General features: G+C 46.8%; 1 protein-coding gene across 1 annotated transcript in view; it reads left to right on the top strand.

Annotated features, from left to right (window-relative positions):
- Positions 1–275: 275 nt before the first annotated feature.
- The window catches only part of LOC139253715 (contactin-associated protein-like 5), a 1,602,302-nt gene continuing 1,588,387 nt past the window's right edge, over positions 276–14,190 (top strand). The window contains exons 1-3 of the mRNA XM_070873519.1: positions 276–295; positions 1,039–1,145; positions 1,249–1,359. Coding sequence (XP_070729620.1) covers positions 276–295; positions 1,039–1,145; positions 1,249–1,359 — 238 coding nt within the window. The remainder of the gene's footprint in view (positions 296–1,038; positions 1,146–1,248; positions 1,360–14,190) is intronic.

The raw sequence follows: 14,190 nt of genomic DNA, 5'->3' as shown, positions 1-14,190 counted from the left end.
TATTCCCTGGAGTTTAGAAGGATGAGAGGGGATCTCAAGAAACATATAAGATTCTGACGGGACTGGACAGGTTAGATGCCGGAAGAATGTTCCCGATGTTGGGGAAGTCCAGAACCAGGGGATATAGTGTTAGGATAAGGGGTAGGCCATTTAGGACTGAGATGAGGAGAAACTTCTTCACTCAGAGAGTTGTTAACCTGTGGAATTCCTTGCCGCAGAGAGTTGTTGATGCCAGTTCATTGGATATATTCAAGAGGGAGTTAGATATAGCCCTTATGGCTAAAGAGATCAAGGGGTATGGAGAGAAAGCAGGAAATGGTTACTGTGGGAATGATCAGCCATGATCTTATTGAATGGTGGTGCAGGCTCGAAGGGCCGAATGGCCTACTCCCGCACCTATTTTCTGTGTTTCTATGTTAAAGGCACTATATAAAAGCAAAAATTTGTTGTTGTTTGGCCTGCACACAAATGCTGGCTGAATCGTTGTACAGTTCTGGTGACCATATTATCAAAAGGATATGCAGGCACTGGAAAGAGTGCTGAGAAGATTTGCAAGGTCGATACCAGAAATGCGAAGGTGTACATATCAGGAAAGCATAAACAGTCTGGGTCTTTTTTCTCTTTAAAAAAGGCTGAGTGTTGACCTAATTAGCCTCTTTAAAATCATGAAAGGTTTTGATAGATTGGATAGAGAGAATGTTTCCACTTGCGGGGAAGAGCATACCTAGAGACCAGCAATATAAGATAGTCACCAAGAAATCCAATAGGGCATTCAGAAGAATTTTCTTTACCCAGAGAGTGGTAGAATGTGGAACTCGCTGCCACAGGGAGTGATTGGTGTGAGTAGCATTGCTGCATTTAAGGGGAGGCTAGACAATCATATGAGGGAGATTGGAATTGAGGGTTATGCTGGTAGATTTAGATGAAGAAAGACAGGAAGAGGATGGAGTGGAACATAAACGCGGGCATGGAATGGTTGGGCCGAATGGCCTGTTTGACATATATCCTATATTGTGTGTTTCTCATATTTTCTTTTAGTTTCCGATTTCTAACCTCTGCAGCGTTGTGCTTTTTAGCCGAGAAAAATAACGCCAGCTTCTTCAGCACAGGACTGCAGGATGGGGGCCTGGCATGGTTTATAATGTGTGCGGGGGGGTGAAGTGATTAAAGTCTTTATCTGAAGTTGATCCTGTCGAGGGATAGTGCCAGCTCATTGATTTTAAGCATGTTGCTTCTTTCATCTTACAGATAATTGTGACAATCAACTTGTGTCTGGCTTGCCTCAGCCAGCGTTCCGGTCCTCCTCCGCACTGTCGAGCAGTCACAACCCTGGCTTTGCAAAGCTGAACAGAAGGGATGGTAAGACACAAGCTTTCCATTAATGATCAAGCAAATCATCCATTCTCAGCATGTGTCCGCATCACAAATGCAAATGAAAACACCACAAGTATGTTTTTATTCTCTGCCGGCGAAGTCGCATCTGTCCAGGAAATGGTTCGACTGCCGCCTATCACGTTGCAGACTGTCCGTGTGCTGATATTTACATTCGTGTTGTGCTTGTCGGATGCTGTGGCAATGGTTTGTTCCCCAGGGTACAATACAGCCTAGATTAATGATGATATATAACAGGTTAAAGCTTTCTCAAACTGATAGCAGAGGTGCAGTTCATCAAAAAGGTATTATATTGTGATCTTACTGGTTATTTGAAGCAAGTGGCAAGCTTGCGAACCGACTTAAAGCGTTTTACTGACACTTTATATTCGACTGCTGCACTCTGTGCGTTACAGTTTGACAATCTGTGCTCGATTGAGAGAGCTTCCATGGCATTGCTCATGCTGTATCCAAAGGGATGGGGGACATGCTGGGGTGGGGCAGGGTGCAGAATTACCGTAGAAAAAAGTTTGAGTGATATAATCAGAGACAGTAAAGCAAGTGTTTTTTTTTATTAACTGGTTCTTGGAAAATAAATAATATCTAACATAGCCCGCTGCAAGTAGACAACGGGCCGAAAATTCCGGCCTTGCCGGGTCGAAACGAAGTGCGCACGGAACCGGTGAGGCCTCGCAAAAGCCGGTTTTCGGGGCGCAATGCGCATGCACCGGAAACCGGCTTTTGCAATCTGTCAAGGTTTCTAAAGACAGATCCTCCGCATCCCCGGGAGAAGGACATCCGCACGGCAGAGATTGGGCTATTTGCCCAACTCATACCCAGCAAGTGTCCTTCAAACTTTTACGCCTGGTAAAAGCCGGCGCATAGCTTACTTTTACCAGCATAACACTTTTTTAAAGCATATAAAAATTAAATTTAAACACTCATTTTTATATTAAAAACCGTTTCCATTAAGGTAATTTTATTTTAACCCAATTAAAACACATTGGGGGGAAAATTCTGGTCGGAGGCTTCCTTCGGACGAATGCCTCTGACCCGAAAACATTTTGTGAAAGTACCTGGTGGTCCCGGAGCTGCCTTCGATTGCGGTCGGAGATATTAATTCGCTGTGCAGCGCACTGGGAGATGACTTCCCCGTACATACGGAAATACTGGAGTCACGTGGGCCCGGACCACCAATCACGACGCAGTATTCTCATTGATAATAAAGGGAACTCTGTTTTTACGAGTTTCCATTACTATCAATGAGAATAACCGTCTAAAAAACCAAACACAACATAATAAATAAAAAAAACACCACATGAATTTAAATTAAAGTTAATTAAATGTTTTAGAAAAAAAATTGGGGAATTTTTTTTATGTGTTTTAATAGGGTTTAAAATAAACTTACCTTAATGGATAGGGTTTTTAACATTAGAAATGGATGATTAATTTTAGCTGATATGTGTTCAAATGCTTACGCTGGTAAAAGTAAGCTATGCACCTGCTTTTACCAGGTGTAAAAGTTTGAAGGACATTTGCTGGGCATGAATTGGGCAGATAGTCCAATCTCCCCCGGGCCGATGTCCTTCTCCCGGGGATGCGGAGGATCTGTCAAGAGAGATCTTGACAGATTGGAAAAGCCGGTTTTCGGCGCATGCGCATTGCTTCCCGAAAAGCATCTTTTGCGAGGCCTCACTGGGTCCGAGCGCACTTTGTACACACCCAGCGAGGCCACAATTTTTGGCACATTAAATAAAATTCCCCCAGATACATATTTTTTTCTAAAACATTTAATTACATTTAATTTCAATTAATTTTAAATATGTGAGGTGTTTTATTTATTTATTTTGCTGTGTTTTAGGGGGTTATTGATAGTAATGGGTGTCCATACAAACAGAGCTCCTATTTTTATCAATGAGAATACTGCATAGTGATTGGTGGTCCAGGCCCACGTGACTCCAGCATGTTCGTACATATGTGAAAGACATCTTCCCATGCGCCGTGGAGTGACTCTCGGCCTGCGACCGGGATCCTACATTCCTCCGGGGCCACCAGGTACATTCGTAGAATTTTTTCGGGTCAGAGGCATTCGTACGAAGGATGCTTCCGACCACAATTTCCCCCCCAATAAATAAATGGAACATAATCATCGTCATAGGGAGTCCCTCGAAATTTGAGGAGGACTTGCTTCCACTCTAAAAGTGAGTTCTCAGGTGGCTGTACAGTCCAACACGGGAATTACAGTCTCTGTCACAGGTGGGACAGACAGTAGTTGGAGGAAAGGGTGGGTGGGGAGTCTGGTTTGCCGCACGCTCCTTCCGCTGTCTGCGTTTGGTTTCTGCATGCTCTCGGCGACGAGACTCAAGGTGCTCAGCACCCTCCCGGATGTTCTTCTTCCACTTTGGGTGGTCTCGGGCCAGGGATTCTCAGGTGCCGGTGGGGATGTTGCACTTTATCAAGGAGGCTTTGAGGGTCTCCTTAAAATGTTTCCTCTCCCCACCTGGGGTTCACTTGCCCTGTAGGTGTACTGAATAGAGCACTTGTTTTGGCAGTCTCGTGTCGGGCATGCGGATGATGTGGCCTGCCCAATGGAGCTGGTCAAGTTTGGTCAGTACTTCGATGCTAGGGATGTTGATCTGATCAAGAACACTGACGTTGGTGCGTCTATCCTCCCAGTGGATATGCAGGATCTTGCAGAGGCAGCGCTGGTGGAAATTCTCCAACGCTATGAGGTATCTACTGTATATGGTCCATACCTCCAGACTAGATCCAAGGTCGTCCCATCCTCCATCATTGACCTACAGTACGCAGATGACGCCTGCATCTGCATACACTCAGAGGCCGAACCCCAAACCATCGCCAACACCTTCACCGAGGTGTACGAGAGCATGGGCTTTATACTAAACATCCATAAGACAAAAGTCCTCTACCAACCTGTCCCCGCCACACAGCACTGCCTCCAGTTATCAAAATCCACGATGAGGCCTTGGACAATGTGAACCATTTTACATACCTCGGGAGCCTACTGTCAACAAGGGCATACATCGATGACGAAGTCCAACACCGCTTTCAGTGTGCCAATGCAGCCTTCGGTCACCTGAGGAAGAGAGTGTTTGAAGACCAGGATTTCAAATCCATCACCAAGCTCATGGTCTACAGTGCGGTGGTGATACCCCTCCTCCTATATGGCTCAGAGACATGAACTATGTACAGCAGGCATCTGAAATCACTGGAGAAGTACCACCAACGCTGCCTCTGCAAGGTCCTGCAAATTCATTGGCTGGATAGGCGCACCCAATGTTAGTGTTCTCGCTCAGGTCTGACCACGTTCGATCAGCTCCGCTGGATGGGCTACATTGCCCACATGCCTGACACGAGACTCCCAAAACAAGTGCTCTACTCGGAGCTCCGACACGGCAAATGAGCCCCAGGTGGGCAGAGGAAATGTTTCAAGGACACCTTCAAAGCCTCATTGAAAAAATGTAAGACCGTCCAAAGTGAAGGAAAAGTATCCGGGAAGGCGCCTCGATTCTCTTCGCCGAGAGCAAGCTGAAGCCAAGCATCGAGAGCGGAAGGAGCGCGTGGCAATCCAGGCACCCCACCCACCTGTTCCTTCAGCCACCATCTGCCCCACCTGTGACAGAGACTGTGCATCCCGCATTGGACTCTTCAGTCACCTGAGAACTCATTTCTCGTGTGGAAGCAAGTCATCCTCAACTCCGAGGGATTGCTTTTGATGATGATGATATAGGGGGGGGCGGGTATCACCACTGCCCTGTAAACCATGAGCCTGGTGTCAGATTTGAGGTCCTGGTCTTCAAACACTCTCTTCCTCAGGCGACCGAAGGCTATGCTGGCACATAAATTACACAAATGGACAACTTTTGTATATATGTTGTTTATATATTTTTTTGTCCGCCAGAAAAAAAATAGTTTTCATGCTTCTAATCAGCTAATGCATTTTTTTTTCCAAATCTCTAACAATAGTTTCCTTACTTTGTGCTGCCAATCTTTTGCGATCACTGGACAGGGACGAAGAGATACAAGTCCTGGCATGCTCTGTGAATGCCCAGTCCTGCTCTCAGTTAAAATGAATTCTGGCAGCGATATACTCAAATCAATACTGGGAGTCAGTCTGTTACCTTGCTGAATTTCTTGAGCTGACAGTGATAGCTCTGGGAGGCCCTGTGAACTCAACCTCGAGACTTCTCAACGAGACACAGGGCTCCAACAGGAGATGTCACACGTCTTCAGCAAGCAAAATGCTGCTGCATCGGCATGTATGATTATTTTCTTGCCAACGTTGCCTTTTGTGATGTCTTATTATGTTACAAACCATGTTCCCAGTATTGAGTTTCTCAGCTAATGAGAGTTGGAGATGATGGCTGAAAGGATTTAAAAGAATACATGTGGAGAAACCTCGCTCATTGCATTTTTTTATTTTTTTTTGCTGTGTAATCATTATTTGGGTGTCTTTCGATTACTTTTCACACACTTTGGCCCCGATATGTACAAGGAGACAGGGTTGAGGGCTTGTTTGCAGCCGGGAAACTTGGAAATGTTGGGAAAGCGGAGATCCTGACTAAGTTAACGGCAGGACCTTATTATTGTTTTGCTTTGTTTCCCGCCGGCCAGATGGACAGGTTGACCGGCTGCTGGGTGGGAAAGTCAGCAGTGAAAGACCACAATGGTCCCCGGCACACGGGAAATATCGTGGGGTTGGTGAGGCGGGACCGGGAGAGATCGCTGGATGGGTTGGGGGAGGGGAGGGTTGGCCAATGGCGGCAGAAGATTTGTTTGAGGGGCTGGGGGTGGGTGGGGCGGCGGGGAGCAGGGAGCACCCCTGCTCCTCCTGGCCCACAAGTAGTGCCATAAAAATCACTTATCTGCTGGATCCTGCTGGTCCCGCGTTGCTTTAGATGCCGGGTTTTCCCGAGTCCGGGGAGAGCTGGCTGGCCAGTGTTAAGTTCAAATGTCAACCAAAATCTGAGGAGTGGAGCCTCATTAACATATTATAATCATGGACCCGCTTCTCCAGAGCAGTTTACTCAGACGCTCCCAACCCCATCGCAGTTAGACCGGAAGAAAGTGCGTTCATGGCAGGCTGGGGTCAGGTTGTGCTTACATGCCGATTTAACCACAGACGTTGTCTGCGATTGGCAATAAACAAAATTTCTGCTGCGTGATTAATGTATGCGCACTCACACACACTCACAATAACAACAATTTGCATGTTATAGCACTTTTAACGCAATAAAATGTCCCAAGGCACTTCACAGGAGCGTTATCAGGCCAAATTTGATCCCGAGCTGCATAAGGAGATATTGGGACAGATGACCAGAAGCTTGGTCAAAGAGTTGGGTTTTAGGAGTATCATAAAAGAGCAGGCGAGCAAACAGGTTTAGGGAGGGAATTCCAGAGCTTACGCTGTAGACAGCTGAAACACGACCACCCGTGGGGCAAAGGAAATCAGGGAAGCACAGAGGGCAGAATTGAAGAAACACGGAGATCTTATGGAGTTGTAGTGCTGGAGGAGGTTACAGAGATAAGGAGGGGCTCACACACACAATGGCCCTGAAATTCCGATGTCCCGGGTCTGTAAGAAGTTCCTACGGACCTGGGAAGGCATCGGATGTGCCAGTTTCCAGTGCGCAATGCGCATGTGCTGGAAACCACCATTTCCAACCCGTCAAGTTTTTGGTCTTGACAGATGGTCGCATCTCGAGAGAGGACACTTGCAGGGTAAGATTTCCGATATTTATGAATATCTTGCCCTGCAAATGTCCCTTAAAATCCTCCGCCTGTAAAAGCAGGCGTATAGCCTACATTTACAGGTGCAAGTGGTTAAAAATACACATACAAATAAAAAATAAAGTTATAAAAGCACTTTTTATGTTTAAAAACCCTCTCCACCACAGTAAGTTTATTTCAAGTGTTAATAAAACATTTTTTTATTAAAGTCAGAAAACTATTTTTTTATCACAACTTTAATTTAAATGCATGTTAATTGTGTACTTTATTTTCTATTTTTTATTGGTTTTTAAGTGGGGAGGGGGGGGTTTTCTCATTCATAGCAATAGGAGTTCTGTACTTACGGAACTCCTATCGCTATGAATGAGAAACTATACTGTACCTGATTGGCTGCTGTCACTAGATCCCGTCCTGCACACGTCCCCACGTGCACGAACTGCGCGCGCAGTCACCTCTGGACCTCAGGCTCGGAAGTTCAGACAGTCGCAGCAGCAGCAGGTCTTTTTGCTTTTTTTCGGTCGTTTCCCCGCGGGAAGAGGTCGAACGGAATTTCAGGGCCAATATATCATAACTAACAGAGAGAAAGTAAGCTAGTCATTTGTCGGTGTTTTACGAAAAGCCTGGCAGCTGCTAGTGTGGAGACAAACCTCCTTCAACAGTAGCTCTAATTGGTCTCAGCTTGCCTTTGTTGAGCATGTCCACAGGAAGTACATTTTGCAGCTGAAGGAAGAGGGTAGTTTAAACACAGCTCCATCCTAACAGCAGACAGGTGGTTCACAACAGTCCTTTAGATCAATTTGTAAAGGGCTATCGAGGGGTAATCAGTACTTCATTATATAATAACATGTGGTACGTTCTAGCATATGCACCTGTTATTATGAAACAGAAAATCTGCTGTCTCATTGTAAGGTTCGGCTGATCTATCAGTAAATTTATAGCAAACACGTTGGGGCTAAAATTCTGGTTGGAGGCTTCCTTTGGACGAACGCATCTGACCCGAAAATTTTTTGCGAAATTACCTGGTGGTCCCGGAGGTGCCTTCGATTGTGGTCGGAGGCCTTCATTCGCTGTGCAGCGTACCGGGAGATGACTTTCTCGTACGTGCGAAAATACTGGAGTCACGTGGGCCTAGACCACCGATCACTAGGTAGTATTCCCATTGCTAATAATGGGAATGCCGTTTTTAACGCGTTCACATTATTATCAATGAGAATAGACCCCTAGAGCAAGAAACACAACATAATAAATAAATAAAACACCTCACATATTTAAAATTAATTGAAATTAAAGTTAATTAAATGTTTTAGAACAAAAATTTTATTTAAAATTTTTGTTTGTGTTTTAATACGATTTAAAATAAACTTACCTTAATGGACAGGGTTTTAACATTAAAATGAGTTTTTAAATTAATTTTTATATGCTTTAAAACTCTTACACTGGTAAAAGCAGGCTATGTGTCTGCTTTTACCAGGCGTAAGAGCTTGAAGGACATTTGCTGGGCAAGAGATGGCCAAGTAGCCCAAACTCTCCCACGCTGATGTCCTTCTCCCAGGGATGCGGAGGATCTGTCAAGGCAAATCTTGACGGATCAGAAAAGCCGTTTTTTGACACACGTGCATCGCGCTCCGAAAGCCGGCTTTTGCGAGGCCTCGCCGTGTCCATCCGCATTTCGTACTGACCCGGCAAGGCCGGGATTTTAGCCCCATTATCTCTGTAATTTTTTTTTTCAGATTTGATTATATTGAAAAGTAAAGGGGGAGAAATATGGGGCGCTTGCTCTTCCCGTTAATGGGGGCGCAAACGGCCTTTCACCTCGGCGCAGCGCCGCTGACCACGCCCGTGAAATTCCACGGGAGTTTTAGCGCCAGCGGTAACCGGTAGCGACCCACTCCACCGCGCCGATCATCACAGTGCGCAGCAACTCGTTTTTTGCCCCGTAGCGAAAATTCAGTAGCTCCACTGAAGTTGCGCCAGGTGATGATGGAAACACCTTCAGGGGGTGTGTATCGGTCTGTAGGCCGCTCGCTGGGAAAAATCTAAAGAGGAGGTTGTGAATTTTTCACGTTGGATCATGGAGTCCATGCCGCGATCTTTCAGCCCAGCAGCCAAATCTCTGGTCGTCCAGCTAGGAACCCATTTCTCTCCCGCAGAGTAGGGAGGACCCTGTCTACGCAGTAGCGCTACCTGTCCCAGGGATCCCTTCCGCCCCGCTCGCGCCCCACAGAGCAAGTGGAGCAAGATCATTTGCGCTCCACTTGCTCTCGAGGGCGGTAACCCAAATATAGGTCGCGGCTCTGGATTTCCAAGCCTGGTGCAGGACCTCCCGCTTCGTAACTATTATCGCTCCCAAACGGAACAATTTTGCTCTCAAAGGTTTTAGTATTCGTGTCTGAAGCATCTTCACTTCCATTTTCCTGGTGACACCCTCCGGTCAAACGCTGCCTGGACCTAGTGATTGTCCCTTTGCTTTTGCTCTCACTATCTCCTCCTCACTTTTCTCTTCTCTCATCTTCTCTCTTTTCTCTTCTCGTTCACTTCTCTCCTCTTCTTGTCCCCCGTTACTCTTTTACCCAGCTTTACTTTCCTCTCCCTCCTCACTCGTTCAACAGTTTTTGCTCTTTTTCTCACTGTGGTAAAATGTCTTTTGCCATAGTCAGCTTAAAAAGGGAAGGCCTGCATTGATAGAATGCTTTTCACAACATCAGCTCATCCCAAGGTGCTTTACGGCACTTTTGAAAGTGTAGTCACTGTTGTAATGTGGACAACAGAGCAAGCTCCCATAAATAGCAAAATGATGATGACCAGGTAATCATCTTTTTTTTTAATGGTGTTGTCGAATGGATAAATATTGGCAGGGCACCGGGGAGAACTCCCGTGCTCTTCTTCAAAATAGTGCTGTCTAAGAGACGGGGCCTCGGTTTAAAGTCTCATCTAAAGAACGACACCTCCAACAGTTCAGCACTCTCTCAGTACTGCACTCGGGTGGCAGTCCAGAGTGCATAGTATAGTAGTGGAAATGGGTCCAAGTTTCCGTCCTCTGGAAAAATGGCATATCTCGATAAGGTGCGCCGACTTTCTGGAAGTAAAAGGACGGCGAAAACTTACCTTGTGACTCTCTGGTCTCCTCAGGATGCCTTTGTGCTTGGCACGGCACAACACAAGGGGTCGGGGGCGGAGCCAGGTCCGGGTGCTGAAAACAGTGCCAGGATCTCTGCACATGCGCACTAGAGTGTGCGCACATGTGCAGTAGCTCCAGGCCCCCGAGGCTGCATGGGAGAGGCCCGACCCTAGCCCTGGCCGAATGGGCTCACCGGGCGAAGATCGGACTGAACCTCCCTCCCGTTCAGCTCCCTTCCCCCCCACTCTTCTCTCCCCCCATCCTTCTCTCCCTCCCTCTTCTCTCCCCCCATCCTTCTCTCCCCCCCTCTTCTCCCCCCTCTTCTCTTCCACCCTTCTCTCCCACCCGCTTCTCTCCCCCCCTCTTCTCTTCCCCCCCCCTCTTCTTCCCCTCCCTCTTCTTTCTCCCCCCACCCGCCCCGTCGGCGGCGGGGCCTGCCCGAAGTGTTGTCGGTGGCGGCGGCGGCCCTCCTTCCCGTTCACCTTCCTCCCCCCTCCCTCTTCTTCCCTCCTCCCTCCCTCCCTCCATGTCGTCGGCAGGGCCCGCCTGGCATATCGCTGGGGGCGGGCCTCGCACGAAGTGTCGGCGGCAGCAGCAGACTGACCCGGCCTGTTCGGCTCTTCCCCTCTTCTCTCCCCCTCACTCCCTCCCTCCTCTCTCTCCCCTCCCTCCTCTCTCCCCCCCTCCTCCTTGCCCTCCCTCCCTCCCTCCTCTCTCTCCCTCCCTCCTCCTCTCCCTCCCTCCTCTCTCTCCCTCATTCCCTCCTCCTCTCCCTCCCCTCCTTTCCCTCTCCTTCCTCTCCCTTCCCCCTCCTTTCCCTCTCTCCATCACTCCCTCCTCCACCCTCTCCCTCCTCTCCTTCCCCTCCTTTCCTCCCCTCCTCTCTCCTCCTCTCCCCTCCCTCCCTCTTTTTCTCCCTCCCTTCCTCCTCTCTTCCCCTCTCTCCCCCCCCTCCCACTCCTCTCCCCCCTCCCTCCCCTCCACCCCCCCTCTCCCCCTTCCTCCCTCTCTCCCCACCCCTCGCTGTCAGAAACACAGAGACACTGACAGAGACAGAGACAGAGAAACTGCGGGGGTGGGAGGGGGGGGGGGGTGTTGCAGGGCTCCCGGTGCTTCAGTAGGTGAGTAGAAATATTTTTTAATTTTATTTTTTTTAATTTTATTTTTTAATTTTTTTGATTGATTTATTGGTTGATTTATTGATTTATTGATTTATTTATCATGTATTATTGATGATGCCTCTTTATTTGTAAAAGTGAAGTGTTTAATGTTTGTAAACTTCCCATCCCCCGCCCCCGTCCCATCTTTCGTTCCCTACGCCTGATTTATAAGCGTAGGCAAGGTTTTTCTGAGCATACAACAATTTACAGTTACTCCATTCTAAGTTAGTTTGGAGTAAGTTTTTGCTGCCTAAACTTGCAAAACAGGCGCAAGTGGCTGGACATGCCCCCTTCTGAAAAAAAAATCTGTTCTAAAATGAAACTGTTCTAACTGAGTAGAACTGGAGCAAACTAAATGCCGAGAATTGCAATTTCTAAGATGCTCCATTCTAAACTAGTTTCGCCTGGAGAATAGCACTGTATACTTCCCTGCAGTCCGAGAAACTACATTTCACCACTACTCTCTGCTATCTATCCCGTAACTAATGTCTTATCCATGCAGCAGCTACATCTTTAATCCCATGGGCTTCAGTTTTGTAAACACGTCTATTATGTGGTAAATAGCAGTAAAGGAATAACATTATCAAATTGTCCTAAAAAAAAACAACTGGTTCACTAATGTTCTTTAAAAAAGGAAACCTGTTGTTCTTATCCAGTCTGGCCCATATATGACTCCAGTCCTGCACTAATGTGGTTGACTCTTAACTTCTCTCTGAAGTGGCTTAACAGCCACTCAAACTGTTATCTTGCATGTTCCAACCTAACAACATCATGGGAGCACCTTCATGGACTGCAGCAGTTCAAAAATAAGGCCTTCAGCTCCTTCTCAGGACAACTAGACATGGTCAATAAATACTGACCTTGCCTGCAAATGCCCACATTCTGAGAATGAATATCAAAAAATTGATCAGTTTGAGAATGTATTTTCGAAACATTCTCCTTAAAAATCCATATCTGACAATTAAGCAACAGATTTGATCCAGACTGAAGGTAAGGGCTAGAAATTCCGTGGCGCCCCGGTTGGAGCATTAACTTTCGAAAAGTAGACGAAGTAGCGCCCGGTGCTTACGATTCTCTCCTGCGTGGAAATTCAGCTTTAGGGCTCCAAGAGGGAAGTGGAATGCTAAATCAAGCACGAACCACTTCTCTTGGGGCGCTAAAGTTGCGAGAACGGGGCGGTAGCGGCAGAGCGCTGAGCAATTTGTGGCGCTTTGCCAACGGTATCAGAGGATGCTTCCCTCGTTTAAAGGAAAGGGCCAATGATGGTGTACAACCTAATTCTCGGCAGTTCTGCGTTGTAAGGCGACCTGTGCGACTGCCATTACAGCCCCAAATACTCTCTCAAAGTGGAGGGCTTGGACATCTTGCAGCAATGAAACATCAAAAACTTTAAGCAGCACCAGCCTGGTGCAATTAATAAAGGTTGGCCTACCTGCAAACCATTCCATTTAATTATTGCTCCCCAAGTGGTCAGCTGAGCAGCCAATGCCTCCCCTTCCTGCCGTTGTTGTGCAACGCCATGATTTCAAAAGTCTTAACCTCTTTTACAAATCCTTCCATGGCCCCGCCCATCCCTATCTCTGTAAACTCATTCAGCCTCACAACCCTCCCTGAGATATCTACGCTCCTCAGATTCTGCCCTCTTGAGGATCCCTGATTATAATCACTCCACCATTGGTGGCTGTGCCTTCAGCTGCCGAGGCCCCAAGCTCTGGAACTCCCTCCCTAAACCTCTTCGCCTCTCTACCTGTCTTTCCTCATTGAAGATGCTCCCTAAAACCTACCTCCTTCATCTGCCATAATTTCATCTTTGTGGCACGTTGTCAAATTTTTTGTTTTCTAACACTCCTGTGAAGCGACTTGAAACGTTTTACTATGTTACAGGCTCTATATAAATACAAGTTGTTGTTCGTGCCAGGCGATACAGCAGGGGTTGGAGGCAATTTCACAACCGGTGCGAGAACGTGGTGCCGCGCACTTTACGACGTCACGCTTTGCGAGACGCGAGAGGCCCAGGCGGTAGGAGTTAACGGCAGCGCTCAACCCGTACTGAAATTCGCAGACATCGCTGCATCCGCTGCACCTGGTCATTAACCCTTGAACACCCCATTAGTGCCCTCCCAGGTGCTAACGGGTGGCGCTAAGCTGCTGAATTTCTCCCCCACACATAAGTCTACAAGGTAGAGCAGAGCCTGAGCTTATTATTCTTTCATTCAATCTTGAATTATAACGGCCGAGAAATCCCGGCCTCCCCAGGTCCATACGGAGTGTGTACGGACCCGGGAAGGCATCGCAAAAGCAGGTTTTCAGCGCACAATGCGCATGCGCTGAAAACCAGCTTTTCCAATCTGTCAAGCTGGAGCTTGCGTATCTCGAGAGCGAGGACATTTGCGGTATTTACCCATATCTTGCCCGGCAAATGTCCTCAAAACTCTTGCGCCTGATAAAAGCAGGAGCATAGCCTACTTTTACAGGCGTAAGAGTTTTAAAACATAGAAAAACATAACAAAATTACATTTAAAACAACAAATTTTATTGTTTAAAAACCCTACCCATTAAGGTAAGTTTATTTTTAACCCTAATTACAGAAGTTTAAAAATAAAATCGGAAAATTCTATATTATTACTGAGACATTTATTAACTTTAATTTCAATTAATTTTAATGATGTAAGGTGTGTTTTTTATTTTTTATTATGATGTTTAGTGTGTTTGTGTATTTGTTTACGTTAATAGCAAAGAGAACTTGTGGATACGGAGTACTCATTACTATTAATGAGACAGCTGTGGAAT

Source organism: Pristiophorus japonicus, chromosome 3 (genome assembly GCF_044704955.1).
Source record: "Pristiophorus japonicus isolate sPriJap1 chromosome 3, sPriJap1.hap1, whole genome shotgun sequence".
Taxonomy (NCBI): domain Eukaryota; kingdom Metazoa; phylum Chordata; class Chondrichthyes; family Pristiophoridae; genus Pristiophorus; species Pristiophorus japonicus.
This window is presented reverse-complemented; position numbering and strand designations above follow the sequence as displayed.